Raw genomic sequence first — 16,475 nt, 5'->3', positions numbered from 1 at the left:
AGGAGAAATGAACACTACTTCCTGACCCTGCAAGGCACATCATGGACAGCTTTTGAGAGTTGCTATTGCCAAATTTTAGAAAGGCAAAGAGGCTTTTCCTCCTTCCCTGACTCTGTAACTAGAGTTGCTGGGAAGAGGTGGAGTTTTAAGAACAGTAGCCTGAATGTGCTTTCCACAAAACAAGCAGAAAGTTATAGATACTTCACTGAACATTCACTTTGATTTTGTAAAGCAAGAGAAGCAAAAAGAGAAACTCCAGACTATCTTTTGGTGATGTGAAAGATAAGCACCCTTGTCATACTCTCTCCATGGGATCTTTTGGATTTGGTTGCTAGACTTGAGCCTTTTCCCCTCTTTCTTTTGCTTCATGTATACAGAACAACGCACTTTTTTGCACTTTGATAGTGGAGCAAAAAATTAAGCGAAACCAAAAACCTGCAACTCTTCTGGGATGTTGGCAAAGCTCCATGTTATTTTCCTTGATTTTTCTTATCTTGCCTACTGTGCACTCTGCTTATTCTCTCCTTGTTTTCCTCAAGCTCTCAGCAGCTGTCTGTTTCTAAGATTCTCCCCTCCTGACTTTAGTGGGGACCTCAAACATTGAGCTTTGTCTTAAATCCCTCCCTGTTTCTTTGTCCACAGGAAGCAGAACCAAATTTCTTCTTGCTTCCTGGCCCAGGCATGAATTCTGCACATTGGTAGACATTTGCTTTTCATAGAATCATAGAATCATAGAATGTCCTGAGTTGGAAGGGACCCACAAGGATCATCGAGTTCAACTCCTGTCACTGCATAGAACAACCCCCAGAATCACATCACATGTCTGAGGGTGTTGTCCAAATGCTTCTTGAATAGTCAGGCTTGGAGCCGTGACTCCAGCCTCTCGTTCCCCAGTCTGTATGTACATCCAGGGTTGCCATGTCCCAGGTGCAAAATCCGGCACTTGCCCTTGTTAAACGTCATACAGTTGGTGGCTGCCCAGCTATCTAACTTGTCTAGATTTTGCGGTGAAGGGCTGCCTCTCAACTTGCTTCAGTGTATGTCAAGTCCTTTACTACAGCCTAGATTGGTGAAACCTGCTATGTTTCCTGTATTTAGAAAATCAATTCCTTTATCAGTGAAAAAAAGCTGGCTTAGCTTGGAAACATCAGACTTTGATATATGTTGCAATTTGTTCCATCTTCCTCTTTACCTTTTACAGCTGCTTCCACAGACATTTATTTTGAAGATTTTTCAGGTCAAACAAGTGTTGTGCAATTGCTTTGGAGCTGTTTTTTCTGTCTAAAATATTGGTGCTGCACTGCTCTTCTATAGTCACATCCTCTCTCCTTCCTCCTCTCCTCACCCTTCCCAGCAGTTTTATTAAGGATTTCTGCTGCCAAAATTCGCTGTTTACATGCTGGACCTTTGAGAAACCAGGGGGTAAAAGTGGTTGTTTCTTGGGCTTCTGCCTCTTCTCCCTGCCTCCCAACTTGAGTACACACAGCCTTTTGTGTTTTTATTCACCCTGTCTTGTGGTAATTTCCCATTCGGTACTTCATTAACATCTTCCCATCTTGCATTTTCTTCTGTGTTCTACTTCATAATTTGTATTGCAAACGGAGGTTATAAATTATTTTAGCATTATTTAGTGAATGGTTTCAGTCAAAGATTTACTCTGTTTAGATACAGCTGCTATCATACCCCCAAGATCATGGATTCAGACCTCCCTGACTCAGTTTGGCAGGGTGACTAGAGTGTGTATTGTGTTGCATTTCATTATATTAGGTTTCTAATCCATGTGATTAAGTTGTATACCTGCAAAGCCCTGATAACATGCAAGTAGCCTCTCTCCAGTTCAGATATTTAGAAATGCAATGTGCTTCATGAATTTGTTACCAGTGGCTTTTACTTCGGACCTGCGTAATTTGCAGTTAACAAATGGCGCAGATCAGCTTCTGCTGACAGCTTAATTTAAAGCATGGTGACATCTCACAGTGGGCAGCTAAATAATGAAATTAGGGCTTTCTTTCAGCAAATTAAGGCTTTAGTTCAGCAAATAAAGGTTTACAAGATTTATACACACATTGAGTTTATTGTAATAGGATAGATATACCCCAGAGCTCTGATGTCAATTCCCTAGGCAGCTGCAGGACATAGTTTGCCTGACCTTATCCTTCTGTCTGCCTTGGATCTGAAGTTCACTGTGAAACAACGCATGTTCTGTTATTAATTGGCTTCCTTTCAGCAGAACTCAAGCTGTATTTCGGTGTGCTGCCTCTAACCTGAACTGCTGCAGCAGCTTAAACTACTGTATGTCTCCTTTCTTATCACTGAAGAACCTCCATAATAAGAAACAGGTCACTGTGTTGGGGACAAATCAAACCTTACTGTTCCCTTTTATGCCAGGCTCTGAGCTGGCTGTTGTCTAGATGAAAACTGGTAGTTGTGAAGCATCGAGAAAGAAAGAAATCCTGTGTGGGGAGGAGCGTTGAGGCTCCAGAGTACTTTTGCCCTAGGAACTGAATTTCTTCTTGCATGCTCAGACCACATGTCTTCCTTCTTATGTCTTGAGGGAACAGTATCCGGGTGGGACACTCACAGGTGAAGCAGGCAGACACAAGAGGCAGTAGATGTCTGGAGCAGTGAGCTTTGTGGGGTCTTCACTACTCCGGAGATCAAAGCCGATCCTGGGATCAGATGATGAGTGCTCAGAAGCAGCTTGCTGTTGAGCCTGTTCCTGATGCCATGGCAACAGACAATAAATTTCTCTGCAACCCCCCTCTCTCCAGTTGTAAAATGGATTAATGATACAGCTCTCCTTTAACAACACCCTTTAAGATATAATGATGAAGGGTCGTTTAGCAGAGTCTGAGTCACAGGACTATAAATGTATGGCTTTATTGGATGCACAGGACCATTAGAGCAGAACCTTCAGAGATGGGCTGAGAATCGGCGTTTCCACAGAGCCATGAGTCCTTTCAGGGACTCCCTCCACTGAAACTCTAATCTTCTTTAAAAAACATAGGCGTGGAAAAGGGGTTGGGGGAGTGTCAATGTGCATGTGTAATATGAATGCTTTCCAAACAAATTAGGTTGAGTGTGACAAATTCAGATAATTTTCTGGGCACTGGGAGAGAGAGGAGTGCCTAAATAAATGCACTTGGTAAAAGACATGACGATATGTTATCGAAGAGCACAGCTTCTGATGTCTCATGAGCCCTTCAATGTATTGTTTCTTTTGTCACTTTACTTAAGGGTTTCATGGGTTTTCTCTAATAAAGCCTTCTGTCTCCTGATTCTCGTTTCCACCCACTGGCTTCTCACTTCTTTCTTCCCAATGCCTTTTCAGCTGCTCTTCTACAACTCTCAGGGTTTTTTTGTTAGGGTTTTTTTTGCTGGTTTTTTTGTTGTTTTGTTTCAAATCAGTGGCATTTTAAACGTCTGTAATAATGAGAGTTTCCATGGAGTCAACAAGCAGCTGCAGACACTGATGTTAGACAGATTCAGGTTGGAAGAAGAGAGGGCTTGAGCATGAGTTGCAGTGAGAAGGCAGGGTTATACTAAGGTTACAGTGAGCGAGAAGAGCTGGATTCTTCTTCAGGCCAGATGACCCTGTCAGCAAAAGGAACAGACAGAGCTGGAGGTGGCACCACTGATGAACAGCCACACAGGAAGCTCGGCAGGAGAAAGCCCGTTAGAGTAGCATATGCATGACAGCCCAGAGATTTATGGGTTCATGCTCAGAGGACTTTTTTGCAGCCATTTAGAGGAAGGTGTAAGTGGAGAAATTAAAATTGAATCATTCAAAATTGAAGCTGCTGAAGATTTAGATTCTTCTGCCAAGGCAAGTGTTAGTTCAGGTGAGATGGAGCTGGCAAGATTTAAGGTTCATGTTGTCTGTCCTCAGCATTTTTGAAGAGAATTTTCTTTGCTTTTTGTTTTGCACATTTATTTTGTCTAAGGTCTTTCTCGCTGGAGGTAAATATATGTTCAAATCTGATCCTCTGTTCCTTCTTCTTGGACTCCGGGGCAGCCAAAGAGAGTAGCAGGGAGCACAGCCTACCCTCTGTCTCTGGCCTGAATTAGTCTCTCTCCCAGTTACATTCTGCTTACTGGTTTGCCTTCTCGCCTTTTCTTTCTGGCTGCTCCTGACACATACGAACACAGCTGAGAGCCAGGACCATGACAAAAAGTCAGGAAGCCTTTCCAGAAATAGCTTCTGCTCCTTCTTTAAGGCCTCTTTATGCAGCCAGACTATGTGACACGTGCAGATGAGGGGAAGGAGTGGCTTTATGTAAATGAAATTAACCTCTGTCCATCCTTTCTGCTAGTAACCATCTGTAGAGGCTGTAGGTCTTCTTCACATGTGGCTTGCGCTATTTACATCTTTTCTCAGCATATACTAAGTTCTGGACTAAAGTGTACTCCCAGGTTTTCTAGGCCAGAGTGAGCACAGTGAGATAAAGCGCTTGCTTCTTAGCAGGATGACATCACCTCCCATTACACCTGAGCATCGAAGTCTGGAGGAGGTACATGTTCTCCCATTCTCTCTCTGTGGCATTATATCATGGACTTCAGCTGTATGACCCTGAAGAGCTAGGGCTACTTGCCCTTCCCATGAAGCCTTTCAGCAGCAATTTGTCTGCCTCTAAAAACCAGTCAATCACATCACTGCATTCTCTTGCTCTGGTCAGTTAGCTTAGCTGCTGTAGGTCACTGAACAAATCCATTGAACAGATGGATTCCTGAGGTACAAAAAACATCAGGGGACTCTCCACCACTACTCAGGCTCACTGGTGTTACAACCTTTAAATCAATTACAGCTAACCCTATCTCAAAGTCTCCAGAGACTACATGGTGTGTAATCAGTCTGTAAGGGTTAAAATCCTGTTAGCCAAATTCATTGCTGCACATATAGATATGATTTTCATAAGGCACAGTTTGGCAGAACTGAAAGAAGGGAATTACAATGATCAATATGCATCACAGTCAGAGCATGATAAAGGTTTCAACCATGGCTTGTTCTGCTGTTCTGCAAAGTACTGCAGTGCTCAGCAGTTGAGTCTAGGCCAACACTTTCAGTGCTACCAAATATTGAGAAAATGCAGGTGTTGAAACTTTTTTTCCAGAGGAAAACACTGAAAGACCTTCGTACCTGTGCACTGCCTAGAGATTGAAATAACTTTGTGAAGCCCATGAGCTTTTTCTGAAACACCTCAGTTCTTGGCTTGTACTTACATGATAAAGACCATGGGCCAGACTACCTGGGTCTTAGATTTCCTCTAAGTATTGTAAAGGGCTGGGTAATAATCCTCACTGTGTTCCCTGTGATTTGCACAGCGCACTAAAAAGATGCCATTTAAAGCAAGCTGTGCCAAAAAATTTTAAGAGTTTGGCCAAAGAGCTGTATATAACACGAGATTAATCTCTGGCATAACTTGCTGTTTCACCAGGCTGAAAAGGTACCTACTGCCTTTTTCCTTTGAACTTGCTTGTGCAGTGGCTAATGTAGATGAAGAGTTCCTGCTGGCTGTGGAAAACCATGGATTTAAAATATTAGCAGAGGGATAAAAGAAATAAAGGAGCAGTGTCAGTGCTCTCTGCATTTCCTTTTTAGACACAGACACTTAGCAGGATAAACGAGAGGAAGACTGTCACGCAAGTAGAAAGACAGGGGCCAGTCCTGCAGTCTAGAACCAGAGGAAAGCTACCTCCTTCTTTGACCACCACTGGCTTTTCAAATCCATGATCACACATCAGTTCATTAATAATGAAGAATAATAAATTTATATAAAGAATAGTAATAAACTTGGTCCCCAAAATTGTCTCACTGTGGTAAGGCTCCTTCCTAACTTTGGGGAAGTGTGGTGAGGAGTGCTCTGCACTCCTGCAGCCGCTCCAGGCAGCAACCCAAGGAGAGGGCTGTTCCTGTCTGTAGCCCAGTGAGGAAGCTGTGTTACAGCACAGCTCTATCAGTCACACCACACCATCTCTGTGAGACAGTGGCACTGGCAAGCCCCACTTGACACTCGTACAATGAATCCATTTTTAGTTATGGATTTTATTTTATGTTACTGTCTGTGCAAGTGTCCTGTGTGTAGATAGGCCCTGAATGTTTAGAAGGACCTAACTCTGTCAACTGTAGCCCTTCTACTTTCTGTTACCTGCATGGTGGGCGACAATATCTGCAGAATGATCTTTGATTCTTGTTAATTTGATGTAAAGCATTTTCTGCTGCATTATATTGCTGACTCCCTGATATTTTTTGTTTCTCAGACTATAGCAGTTTTTTTCTTTTTTTTTTTTTAAACTCAGTACAGATGAGCAGTGAAATTGTTATAACCGTGGTCGTGTCAGCTCTTAAGATTTTATCACAGCTCTCCTAATATGTTTTCCCTGGAGCTCCAGCTCTTGGTCATATTTAAATGTATAGCAATCTGAGCTAATTTATAGTTTAAATGACTTTTGCTTACAGAGCTACAGGAGGGAGAAAGCAAAAATATATGAACCTTAACATTCCCACACCAAAAGTAAATATTTATTTGTTCTAAATTTTTGTGACACTTTAATTCACCTTAGTGGTGGGAAGGAGGAAAGGACAGCCAATTTAGTCTTTTGGAACGTCTGAGTTCAGCATTTCTGCAAACGTGCTGTTCTGTTCCGTTGGCATGTAGGCAGTAATTGCAAGTAAAAGATCCTCATATATGTTCATAGCAGCTGTAGCAGGTATTGGTAACAGTCATGGGGAGTCAGTGGAGGATGTGACAACTGCAGTATTGAGCAAGGGATGTTACACAACCCTGGAAATGTTGCTGCATTCAAGTGAATGCTTCCTGCTATAGCATTTGCGGGTCTGTGCTCCCAGTGACATGAGCTGAACTGCAACTGTGTGGAAATGTCTTCCAGAGGAAAGCACTAGGATATTTCCCAAAGGACCTGCCAAATATTGCTATATCAGGATATTAGTTTTTCAACATCAGGACAATGAATAGTCAAAATCCAAAAGGTACTTGACAATAGACAGTTACAATAAGTGCAGTCTTGTGGCTCAGCACTACACTGCTCTTTCAGGTTCAGAGCCATTATATTACCATTTTTTGGCCCAGATGTGGTAAAGATACATAAACATTTTTAACAACTCATGTGCATGACATCTAACTGCAGGCTATGTATGACCCTTTGTCATAGTGGAAACTTTACAGGCATAATATAGGTGCAGAGTTTTCAGTGAAATCTACAGCTCACAGTTCTGTTCAGAGCTTGAATTACAAAAGTACTTAGGCGCTTGCTTATCATTTTCAGCCTGTTTCTGAGTCCTTCTGGAGTCACTGAGTTAAGCACCTGCCATGTTAGAGATAAGCATGCAGTGTTTTGTGTCATGCCTTTGATGCAGGACTCTGCTGGAGTCAGCAGGGGCTTCTTCCAGGTAATGAATGGCAGGCTTTGGTCCCTTAGCTCTCATTATGTCTCTTCCTTTCAGGTACCAAGGTGTTTTTTTAAACCTGTTTGACTAATCATTATTTTTAACCTTTCCTTGCAGGAGTGTTTGCGTTTGGACTTTTTGCCACTGACATATTTGTAAATGCTGGCCAGGTTGTGACTGGGAACTTGGCTCCCTACTTCCTGACTGTATGTAAACCCAACTACACTGGAAACGACTGTCGGGCCCACCACCAGTTCATAAACAACGGCAACATCTGCACTGGGGATGTGGAGGTGATTGAAAAGGCAAGGAGATCCTTTCCATCCAAACATGCTGCTTTGAGCATCTACTCAGCTTTATATGCCACGGTGAGTGCCAGTGATGATTGCTAACTTGTGTGAGAGGTTTCTGTATGTGCATCTAGATGGGGCCATTTTTCTTACAATGTGTTTTTTAAGAAAAAGAGTGTTGTTTGGGGAAGGGTTTTCTTCTTTATCTGTGGGGGAAAATCCCCTTCTCTCTCTGTTTTACCAATCCTAGTATAAGCAAATCAAATGCTCGTCGTTTTTGAGGCACTGTATGATACAGAGGCATGAGGTCCTAATCTTGTCTTTGCTGCTGATTTTCTCAGAAGCCTTTGAGTATGCATTCAACCTCTTTTTCTCCCTGCCCCTTTCTCATGAACATTAAAATGAAGTTGATGCTTAAATGGCTCCTGGATCACTACTATTTCTTTTGTTCACATGCCATTGGTTGTTGAACATTTAAAATGTAAATTGTGCCATTTCAATGGGAGGCTGAACTAGGCTGGATTTTGCTCCCCTTCTTTAGGATCTGAATTCCCCATGCAAAGAAGGTTGTTATAAAAGTCAGTGACAGAATTTTGCTGTTATCACAGAGAAATGGACCCCAGTTGACATCTTGACAAGGTGACACTGCTATACTGTCAGGAAGGAAATTGTCTTTAAAAGTCTAGTGAAACAAATCAGCTGCTCCTTTGTGTTCTCTGGCTAAAGTGTCTGTAATGTTTGAAAATTGATCCAAGAAGCTTACTCACGAAGCAGAAAACCTTGGTGGTTTTGCCATTAAGATCCAAGGACTTAATCTGGTTCTGATCTCAAAATGGCTTAACTAGGTCTTTTTTCCCCCAATAGCTTGACTCAAATGAGTGGCAGAGTCTGTCTGTAGGTCATCAGGATTTGAGAAAAGCCTTAAACTTATTTACTTATTTACATATTTACTGATTATTTTACCCTGATCTTGGTAGCAGATGAATAAAACACCACATTATTACTATAAAATGAAGAGGTCACTCGCTGGTGTTTCAATATCCATCTGTTTGCACTGAATGTTGTGTGAATAATGATCGAGATATAAATTGGTAACTCCTTTGATCAGGATTTGTTGGGAAGTGTTTGGAAAGCTCGGAACATTTTGCATGCGTTACTTCTGAACAATAAGCAACCATGTGTGAAATACAGTTCCCAATAAACTCAGCGTAGTTGTAGCAGCTGTTTTCATCATGATAAACTCTTAGGTGGAAGCTCCAGAATCAGGCTTGGTCCTGGTTCTGCCCTAAGCTAGTTACATCCTTTCATGGACTTTCCCTGCCCAACCTTCCTTGTTTCCTAGGAAAGCAAGTCTTCTACATACAGGCTGATTTCTACAACTGAAGGGGAATAAATGCTTTTCCTTGCTGAGCTTAAGTCCCCAGTCATTCAGTGTTTCTGAGCCCTAGTCCTTCAAGAGTACCTGTGATGGGCCTGCACTTCTCCCACATAGGAAGATACCAGGTGGAACCGGGACATGGAGTTACTTCTCAGCCGCAAGGTCATAAAAGTCTGCCCTTAATGCATTTCAGCCTACAGTCCAATTTTAGCCCAGTTCACTGCCTGAAGACACCCTCTAGCACTAAAGGTGTTGTCACTTGTCTTTTCTCTGTCTGTCAGCTGGGAATAACATGACCATTACACAAGAAATGCAGTGTTGAGATCTAGCTTTGCTTAATAATTACGCTGTGCACAATTTTTTGAGAAGTGTCTTGCTGATTCTAATATGCGTGATAATGTGGGCTGCTGAACAAGAAACACAGGGTATTTGGTTGGTAATAGCTGTATTTTGCATAAAGCTGAAGATCTGAGCCATGGCACAAGAAAAATAAAACAGGTTGAACATGAGGAGGCAGGAGAATGGAATCAGCTCAGACATTGTCTTTCATTGTATAAACGCCTGTTGAGATCTGGGAGTCTCCTCCCAGCACTGAACGTTGAGTAGCCTCTGCAGATGTCTCTGTACTGATTTGTTCATTAGTCTGCTACTGACAGTACTCCCACTGTGATTGAATTGTCTTTTTGTTTTTTGGTTTGTTTTTTTTTTTTTTTTATAATCTGGGTTTTATATGTAATCAACTAGGCTTTTTCTTGTCACCTGTCAAAGAAGCTGAAGAGAACCCAAAGCATCACTTTTGTGATCTCTGTAGGCAGAGATGAATCTTATATGCCTAAAGTAGGGGAAAGAGAAAACAGCCAGCAGCCCTGGCTTCCATACTTAAACAAAACTTAGAATGTCATCTAATGAAATTTTATTAGCCTCCCAGAATTATTGCAGGAAGAGATAGCAGTCACTGTACATAGTACATGCTGCTGTACAGTTACTTCTGCTTCTACCTTTCCCAAGGGAAAATGATAGGCTAGAAATACTCCTTAATTTGTTAACATTTCTGGCAAAAACCAAAAAACAGATGATAAAATCATATGCTGCACATGGGTATCATCCCAGTTACATCACCTTTAAACAAATGTTACTTCATGCTCTTCTGAGAAAGATCATGGAAGAGTCAATGACAAGGACATCTAACAGATGGTAGTGTTCAACCAGAACATTGAAAATTAAAGTATTTTGCCAGCACAACTGGAGGGCCTCTTATTGCAGAGTGAAGGTAGATATCCTTGCTGATCCTCCTGTTTGCCTCTGGAGTGAAAGCAAGGAGAATTGTTTTACAGTCACAACAGGGTCTCTATGGTTGAAAGATACAACTAATCACTTAGATTGACTGTTTAGTAGTGTTTTTAGGATTCTTCAGCTAAGCTCTTGCCTAGCAGCATCCACAAGTAATGCTTTCTGTCACCTCCATCTGGCTAGAAGACTCTACCTCATGACACTGGATCACAACCTGGCACACGTTGTTTATGCCTGCGTGCATTGCTTCTTGACTAGATTAGAGTGATACAATATACCTGGACATGAAACTTTCAACATTTGGGAATCTCTGAATAGCAGAGAACACTACAGCAAATCCTTTCTGCAACCCAGATCACTGTGACCCCACCAACAATTTCTTCCGCTTCTGCATTAACACCTACCATAGACTAATCAATGAAATTCAAGGCCTTGGCACTTCAAGCAGCTACACTGAGCATCTAGGAGACTGCGTCATGTTCTACAATACACATCATTGTCAAAGGGTCTGCTTCTCTCTTACTGTAGAAACCTCTATGGTAAAGAAAAAGATTGTCTGTAAAGTTTGTAGGACATAGAATTTTCCAGTATTGGTATGAAATTGTAAACTTTCCAAGGAAAATGAACTATGACAAATCTCCCCACTTTCTGCTGAAAGAACAAGACAGACTTCTTCCTCACTGCCTTTCTCATCATAGATATAACATATATTCTAAATATATGCATATATTTGCATATATATATAAAATATGTATATGTATGTCTGTCTGTTTTAAACTTGCAAACAAAAAAAGCCTCCTTGACTGTCTATGCTTTTGTCTGTCTAAAAAAGATGGGAGAGGAATTACACACAGGATGAATGCTACTATCGTGCATTGCACACTGCTAAGTACACTGCTTGAGTGTACTGATAAGAGCACAGTAAAGAAGCTGAGTTGATAATCTATATAGTTAAGTCATATGTAATTTATTTTTTTATATGATTTATTCTATTTTCTTCATATTTTTTTATATTCACTTCCTTCCTCCCTCTCCCAGCCATCAAATAACTGGTTTTGACATTTAGAGCTTTGTAAATAAATTTACCCTATAAATAGCATTGTGGGAAATTTTCAAAAACACCTGCTGTGTGGAGAAAATCAAGGTAAGTGACTTTCACTGAGATTTTGGGCTTTCACACAAAGCTTTGAAAACATGCTCTAAGTGAAAGGGTAAACACATTGTGAGAACCTTAAAAAAATATCTTGGCTTTAGGGACAAGAACAATAAAGATCAAACTGCAATGATCAGGAAGTCTGACCAGAATGGGTAAGCTCTCCCAGTTTTTTCTGAGCTCAGTGTGTGATTTATGGATGAACTGGAGCATACCTTCTGGGAAAACAGTTTGTCTTGTTTTAAACCCTCCTCATGAGGGTTTAACAGATTTCCCTTGGCAATCTGTTCACATGGTTAATTACTCTCATTGCTAAAAATGTTCTCTTTACTACAAGTTTACGTTTTCCTGCTGAGATGCGTGAAACTCACATACATTAAATACTTCCCATCTGTAAAAAGGAGAACTCTCCCATGTGGGTAACCCAAAGATCCAGCTTCATCTCATACCTGTAAGAAAACAAGCATGCATGGATTGTTCTCTGTAGCTAGGGTTTGCAGCTGTCACAGCAGGACTGCATTGTTACCTTAAAGAGGTGATGCTTTTCCTTTGGATGCTGTAAACCGCAGTAGTGCTTGGGTGGGGAATAGGAAAGCAATCCAGCTCCCTATTGCTCGTTTGAATTGGCTTCTGCTGGAAAAAATGCATAGGGTGAAAGGATGGGCGGTAATTACTCACACAGTGGCACTTCACGGTATTTTTTCCTATTGTTTCCCAAGAACCTGAACGTGAGTTTTGGTGATAGTCAGGTGTAACTCAACCTACCAGCAAAGACTGGGGCAAGATTGCCGCCTAGTGCTCAGTTGCTCACTGTCATTTCAAGGCATGTGCTGCAGTCAGGTATTGGGTTGGAACAACAAAGCAAGCAGGAACCTCTCGAGTAGCTTAGTCCCATTCCCAGTGCTATTACACACTGTAATATTCCAGTTCATAAATTGAATTCATCTTTAAATGATGTGCTCAGCAGCACATTTAAGGGCAGAAGACTTCATTTCCCCAGGCAGAGGTCTGGCAAATTCAGCTGTTAGAAGTCTAGTACTGCAGTTCCTTGGCACGTGAAAGTATAATTTTGCCTAGGTACAGGTCTGGAGGCTGTCAGATCTGCCTTCCGCCGGTTGGTTTCTCTGGCCTGTTCCTTCCCTTCCAGGAGGTGGTTGCTGCATCTCTTCCCTTCTTCTAGAGTTACGTATTGCATTGGGTTTAAAGCTAACATTTTTAACACCAGCCAGTGAGGGGAAGCCAGCTGTAGGGACATTTGATGGCCCAGTCAGGGAAAAGAAATACGGACAGGGAGAAGGTTAGGGTAAAAAATATGTACAATATAGCAGAATAAAGGAATATATGAAAGGCAATGAACAGAGTGACCTTGAGAATGGGTATAATTTCTGTTTCTTGATCCCAAAACTATGTGCCAGACCATAGTGACCTCTCTATACCTGGCTCATGACAGGCATTAAAATATAGTAAAATAATTGCCCATGGTTCCCAAATAGATCAAGGAATGTGAAGCAAGCTGTGCTGGTAGTTGCAATTGGAAGCACCAAACCTCCTTCCTTCAGCACCGGCCCAGGAAGATCCCGAGGTAGCTGGACCCCAGCCAAGCCATTGTAGTCTTGGCCAGAGACTGGCAGTGTGAGCCAGCACAGTGTCCTTAGCTGCTGCAGCAGCAACAAAGGAGAGCAACTCTTGGGTCTCCACCATCCTGCAGAGTCCCGCTGTGATTTCAGTGCTGTCCATGGCAAAGCACTCAGCAGTGCCCTTCCCCAGAAATGAAGTCACCCCAGAGAAAGATCAGGTATGTGACCTTCAGACAGCACAATCAGAGATCCCAGTTGTGGTGTTATTGCAGATGTAACTAAAACAATAAGGATCTCCTACAGAGTCTGGAATTCTCTGGAATTACATTTTCAGAATCAACTTTGTTTTGAAAGAAATCTCTCTCATATTCTGTGTTGCATTTCATCTTGCAGAGAAAATGTCTGGAATGGTTTCTCTTAATGTTCTCTGTTTCTTAAACTTAACACCACCTAGGAAACTGGGGCAGCTAGTTCATACAGATGCTAGGCACTCCATCATGTGTACATTACAGTTTCTGCAGGAGTATAAACACAAATTTTTCACTCCCTTTGCAAACATTTAGTCATGCACATTCAGAGTGCATGTTTGCTAGCATATGAGCAAGTACTGGCACAAGTTGGGAAGCCAGTAAAACTGAGCCTGTACATACCAGCTCAGAAAAAGACCAGTGGGTAAATGCAGTTGGTAGGATATTTGTCATCCTGAAGCAGGATTTAACAGTATCTCTTTTGTTCTCTTAAAAGTGTTTTCTGAATTACCTTAAACCTCTTCCTCCATTTCCCAATGCTTTTTTTAATGAATCATGGGTTTTGTCACATCCTTGCTGATTTTGGATTTGTCTGGGAGGAAAAAGATGCATTTCTGGCAGAGCCCCTTTTCATTTTTGGCTTGCCCTTTGTTTCAGATGTACATCACAAGCACAATTAAAACAAAGAGTAGCAGGCTAGCCAAACCTGTGCTGTGTCTGGGTACCCTGTGTGCTGCGTTCCTCACTGGGCTAAATCGAGTTTCTGAGTATCGAAACCACTGTTCGGACGTGATCGCAGGCTTCATCTTGGGGAGTGCTGTAGCCTTGTTTCTGGTAAGCCCATCAGTCCTTCTGCATTCCTTTTAAAAATACCTCAGGTTAAAAAAAAAAAAAAAAAATTACTATTCTCTTGTGGCCTTGTGGCATATTGCAGCTGATTAATTCAGTTGCTAAGAACTAATTCTAGCCCCATCTAATTAAAGGTATCATCAGAGAAAATCCTAATATGAAATCAGGTTCATACTAATTGATAAGCCTAATATGATGACATCGTGCATTGTATATATTTCAAGATTATTTTAATTACTGTACATGTTCTTACTTGACCTGTCCTGGAAAATGCTTTAAAGATGATGTAGATATCAACTAATGTCAAAAGGGGGGCGTGCTTGAGACTTCTTCTCTGACACCCCTGTGTTGCAATACCCCACTGTCTGCCTGATATCTGGCAAAAATGTAGGATACAGGGTGTTGTCTGGGGCTCTAAGCAGTGGTCCTCGTTCTCCATTTTATTTCAGACCATGAAAGAAGTGCAATAGAAAGGAAGGTCAGGACAAACTCCCTGGGAGACAAAACTACCTCCCTTTGCAGCATTTGGAGTTGAGCTGAAATTGTTCACCATCTCATAGGATAACCAAATGTATTAAAATGTATCAAAAGCCTTCCCACAGAATCTAGGAACAGCATCTCTCTAGACTTCAAATATTACTTGCTCCCCTGTTGGCTGTGTGGTTCAAGTGTTTTCTTTGGTGACAGATTTCTTGCTGAGGATTTACCCACACAGCAGTCAAGGTGATTCTCACTATTACCAAGAAATGTGCCTGGTTCCATTTAACCAAAATATGCTTCAACGCTCTCCACTGCATAGCAACAGACACTTTATCCCTATAATCAGGAGGGATTAGATTTCAAAAAGATCCCTTAAATCTAGATTGTCTTGTCACGGCTTTTTTTTCTATTCTGTACTTAAAAAACAAAACAAAACACCCAAAGCTTCACTTATCATTTATTTCTGTTCCCTTTAAATAAAAAGATGTCCACAACCTCTGACCTGAATCTCCTTGGCTCTAATGTAAGTAGTTGTCTGATTCCCACTGGGAAAGGCAGTTTAAATCTAGCCCATGCAATATAAGAGGCAGTCACCCCATATATCTGGTCGGGACGATCTATGTGCTCCCAGTACTTGTTTGTAGCAGTGACAGCTGGCTCCTAGCCACATTTTGGCCCTGCAGATGTTCTTCCACCCTGCTAGTGTCACAAGCCCAATTGCAGAGTGGTGGAAGGGCTCTCCCCGGAGCTTGGAGGGAAAGGGTGCTGTGAGATTCCTGCTGCTGGCACAAGACTCACTCAGGCTGCAGCCTGCTCCTTGCTCAGGTCTAAAGAGCAGCGAAGAAGAGCCAGCAAGGAGCTAGCTGTAGGAATCACTCTGACAGCAGATGTGTCAGCTCCTGTATGTCTTTTTTTCCTGTATGTCTTTTTTTCCATTGTGTTCCCAAGCCCCAGCCTGCCATGTGTGCTCTTTTTACCATCACTGTGTGGATGCAGTAAGTCTGGTCATGCACAAGGGAAGGGCTTGTAGGATAAACACTACAGCAGTTGTGCTGCAAGTATGCAGGAATGGTATCAAATGAGCTTGATGTCCTCCAGATGTGAGGTAGATTCAGCCATCCAGTGAACTGTTTTCACTGTTTGGAAATGATGGTCAGAGTCTGAAGGGAATATTTGGCCATGGTTCTGTGATCATAAAGCAGACATGGGAATCTCTGTTGTATAAAACATAAAAAGGCTGAGAATGGTTCATCACCTCAGATTACAGGCCAGATGAACCCATTTACCAAGGTAGTCTACCATGCCCAACTATATCAGTAAACACACTGTAGCCCAAGGCTGAGAGAGATGATGCCTTCAACCAAAACCCAGGCTAAGTTCTTCACAAAAACTGGCAGTTGTGAGACCCCTGATGGTAATTCCTGTGAGTTTTTTTGCTGGGGACAGAACATGCTGACCTCACTTTTTTCTTCTGCATTACACAGGGGATATGTGTTGTCCATAACTTTAAAGGCACTCATGGAGCTCCTTCTAAACCGAAGCCTGAAGACCCACGAGGAATGCCGCTAATGGCTTTTCCAAGAGTGGAAAGTCCTCTGGAGACATTGAGTGCACAGGTACTGTAAATTCTCTCACCCAGACCATCACCAAGCACATTTTCTGTTATGGCAGAGTAAAAACTAGTTGTATGCATAACTACACAGCGAGCTGGTTTTATTCCTAACATTAAGCTCATTGAGCAGAGTGAATTTGCATCAGAGGAGAGTTTGTTTTAAGGCATTTATCCCTTAAACTACCAAATACTG

At 41.9% G+C, this 16,475-nt stretch overlaps 1 protein-coding gene across 3 annotated transcripts in view; it reads left to right on the top strand.

Moving 5' to 3' along the window:
- PLPPR1 (phospholipid phosphatase related 1) overlaps nt 1-16,475 on the top strand; it is a 136,735-nt gene that overhangs the window by 117,281 nt on the left and 2,979 nt on the right. For all 3 annotated transcript variants that reach the window (XM_087741865.1, XM_087741863.1, XM_087741864.1), the window contains 3 exons: nt 7,523-7,773; nt 13,999-14,175; nt 16,155-16,286. In XM_087741865.1, the coding sequence (XP_087597991.1) occupies nt 7,523-7,773; nt 13,999-14,175; nt 16,155-16,286 (560 nt within the window). The remainder of the gene's footprint in view (nt 1-7,522; nt 7,774-13,998; nt 14,176-16,154; nt 16,287-16,475) is intronic.

The sequence above is a fragment of the Nipponia nippon genome, unplaced genomic scaffold (genome assembly GCF_047370975.1).
Source record: "Nipponia nippon isolate SJK-2023a ecotype South Korea unplaced genomic scaffold, ASM4737097v1 scaffold_8, whole genome shotgun sequence".
Taxonomy (NCBI): Eukaryota; Metazoa; Chordata; class Aves; order Pelecaniformes; family Threskiornithidae; genus Nipponia; species Nipponia nippon.
Note: the sequence above shows the minus strand (reverse complement) of the source record. Positions and strands in the feature narration are given on the sequence as shown.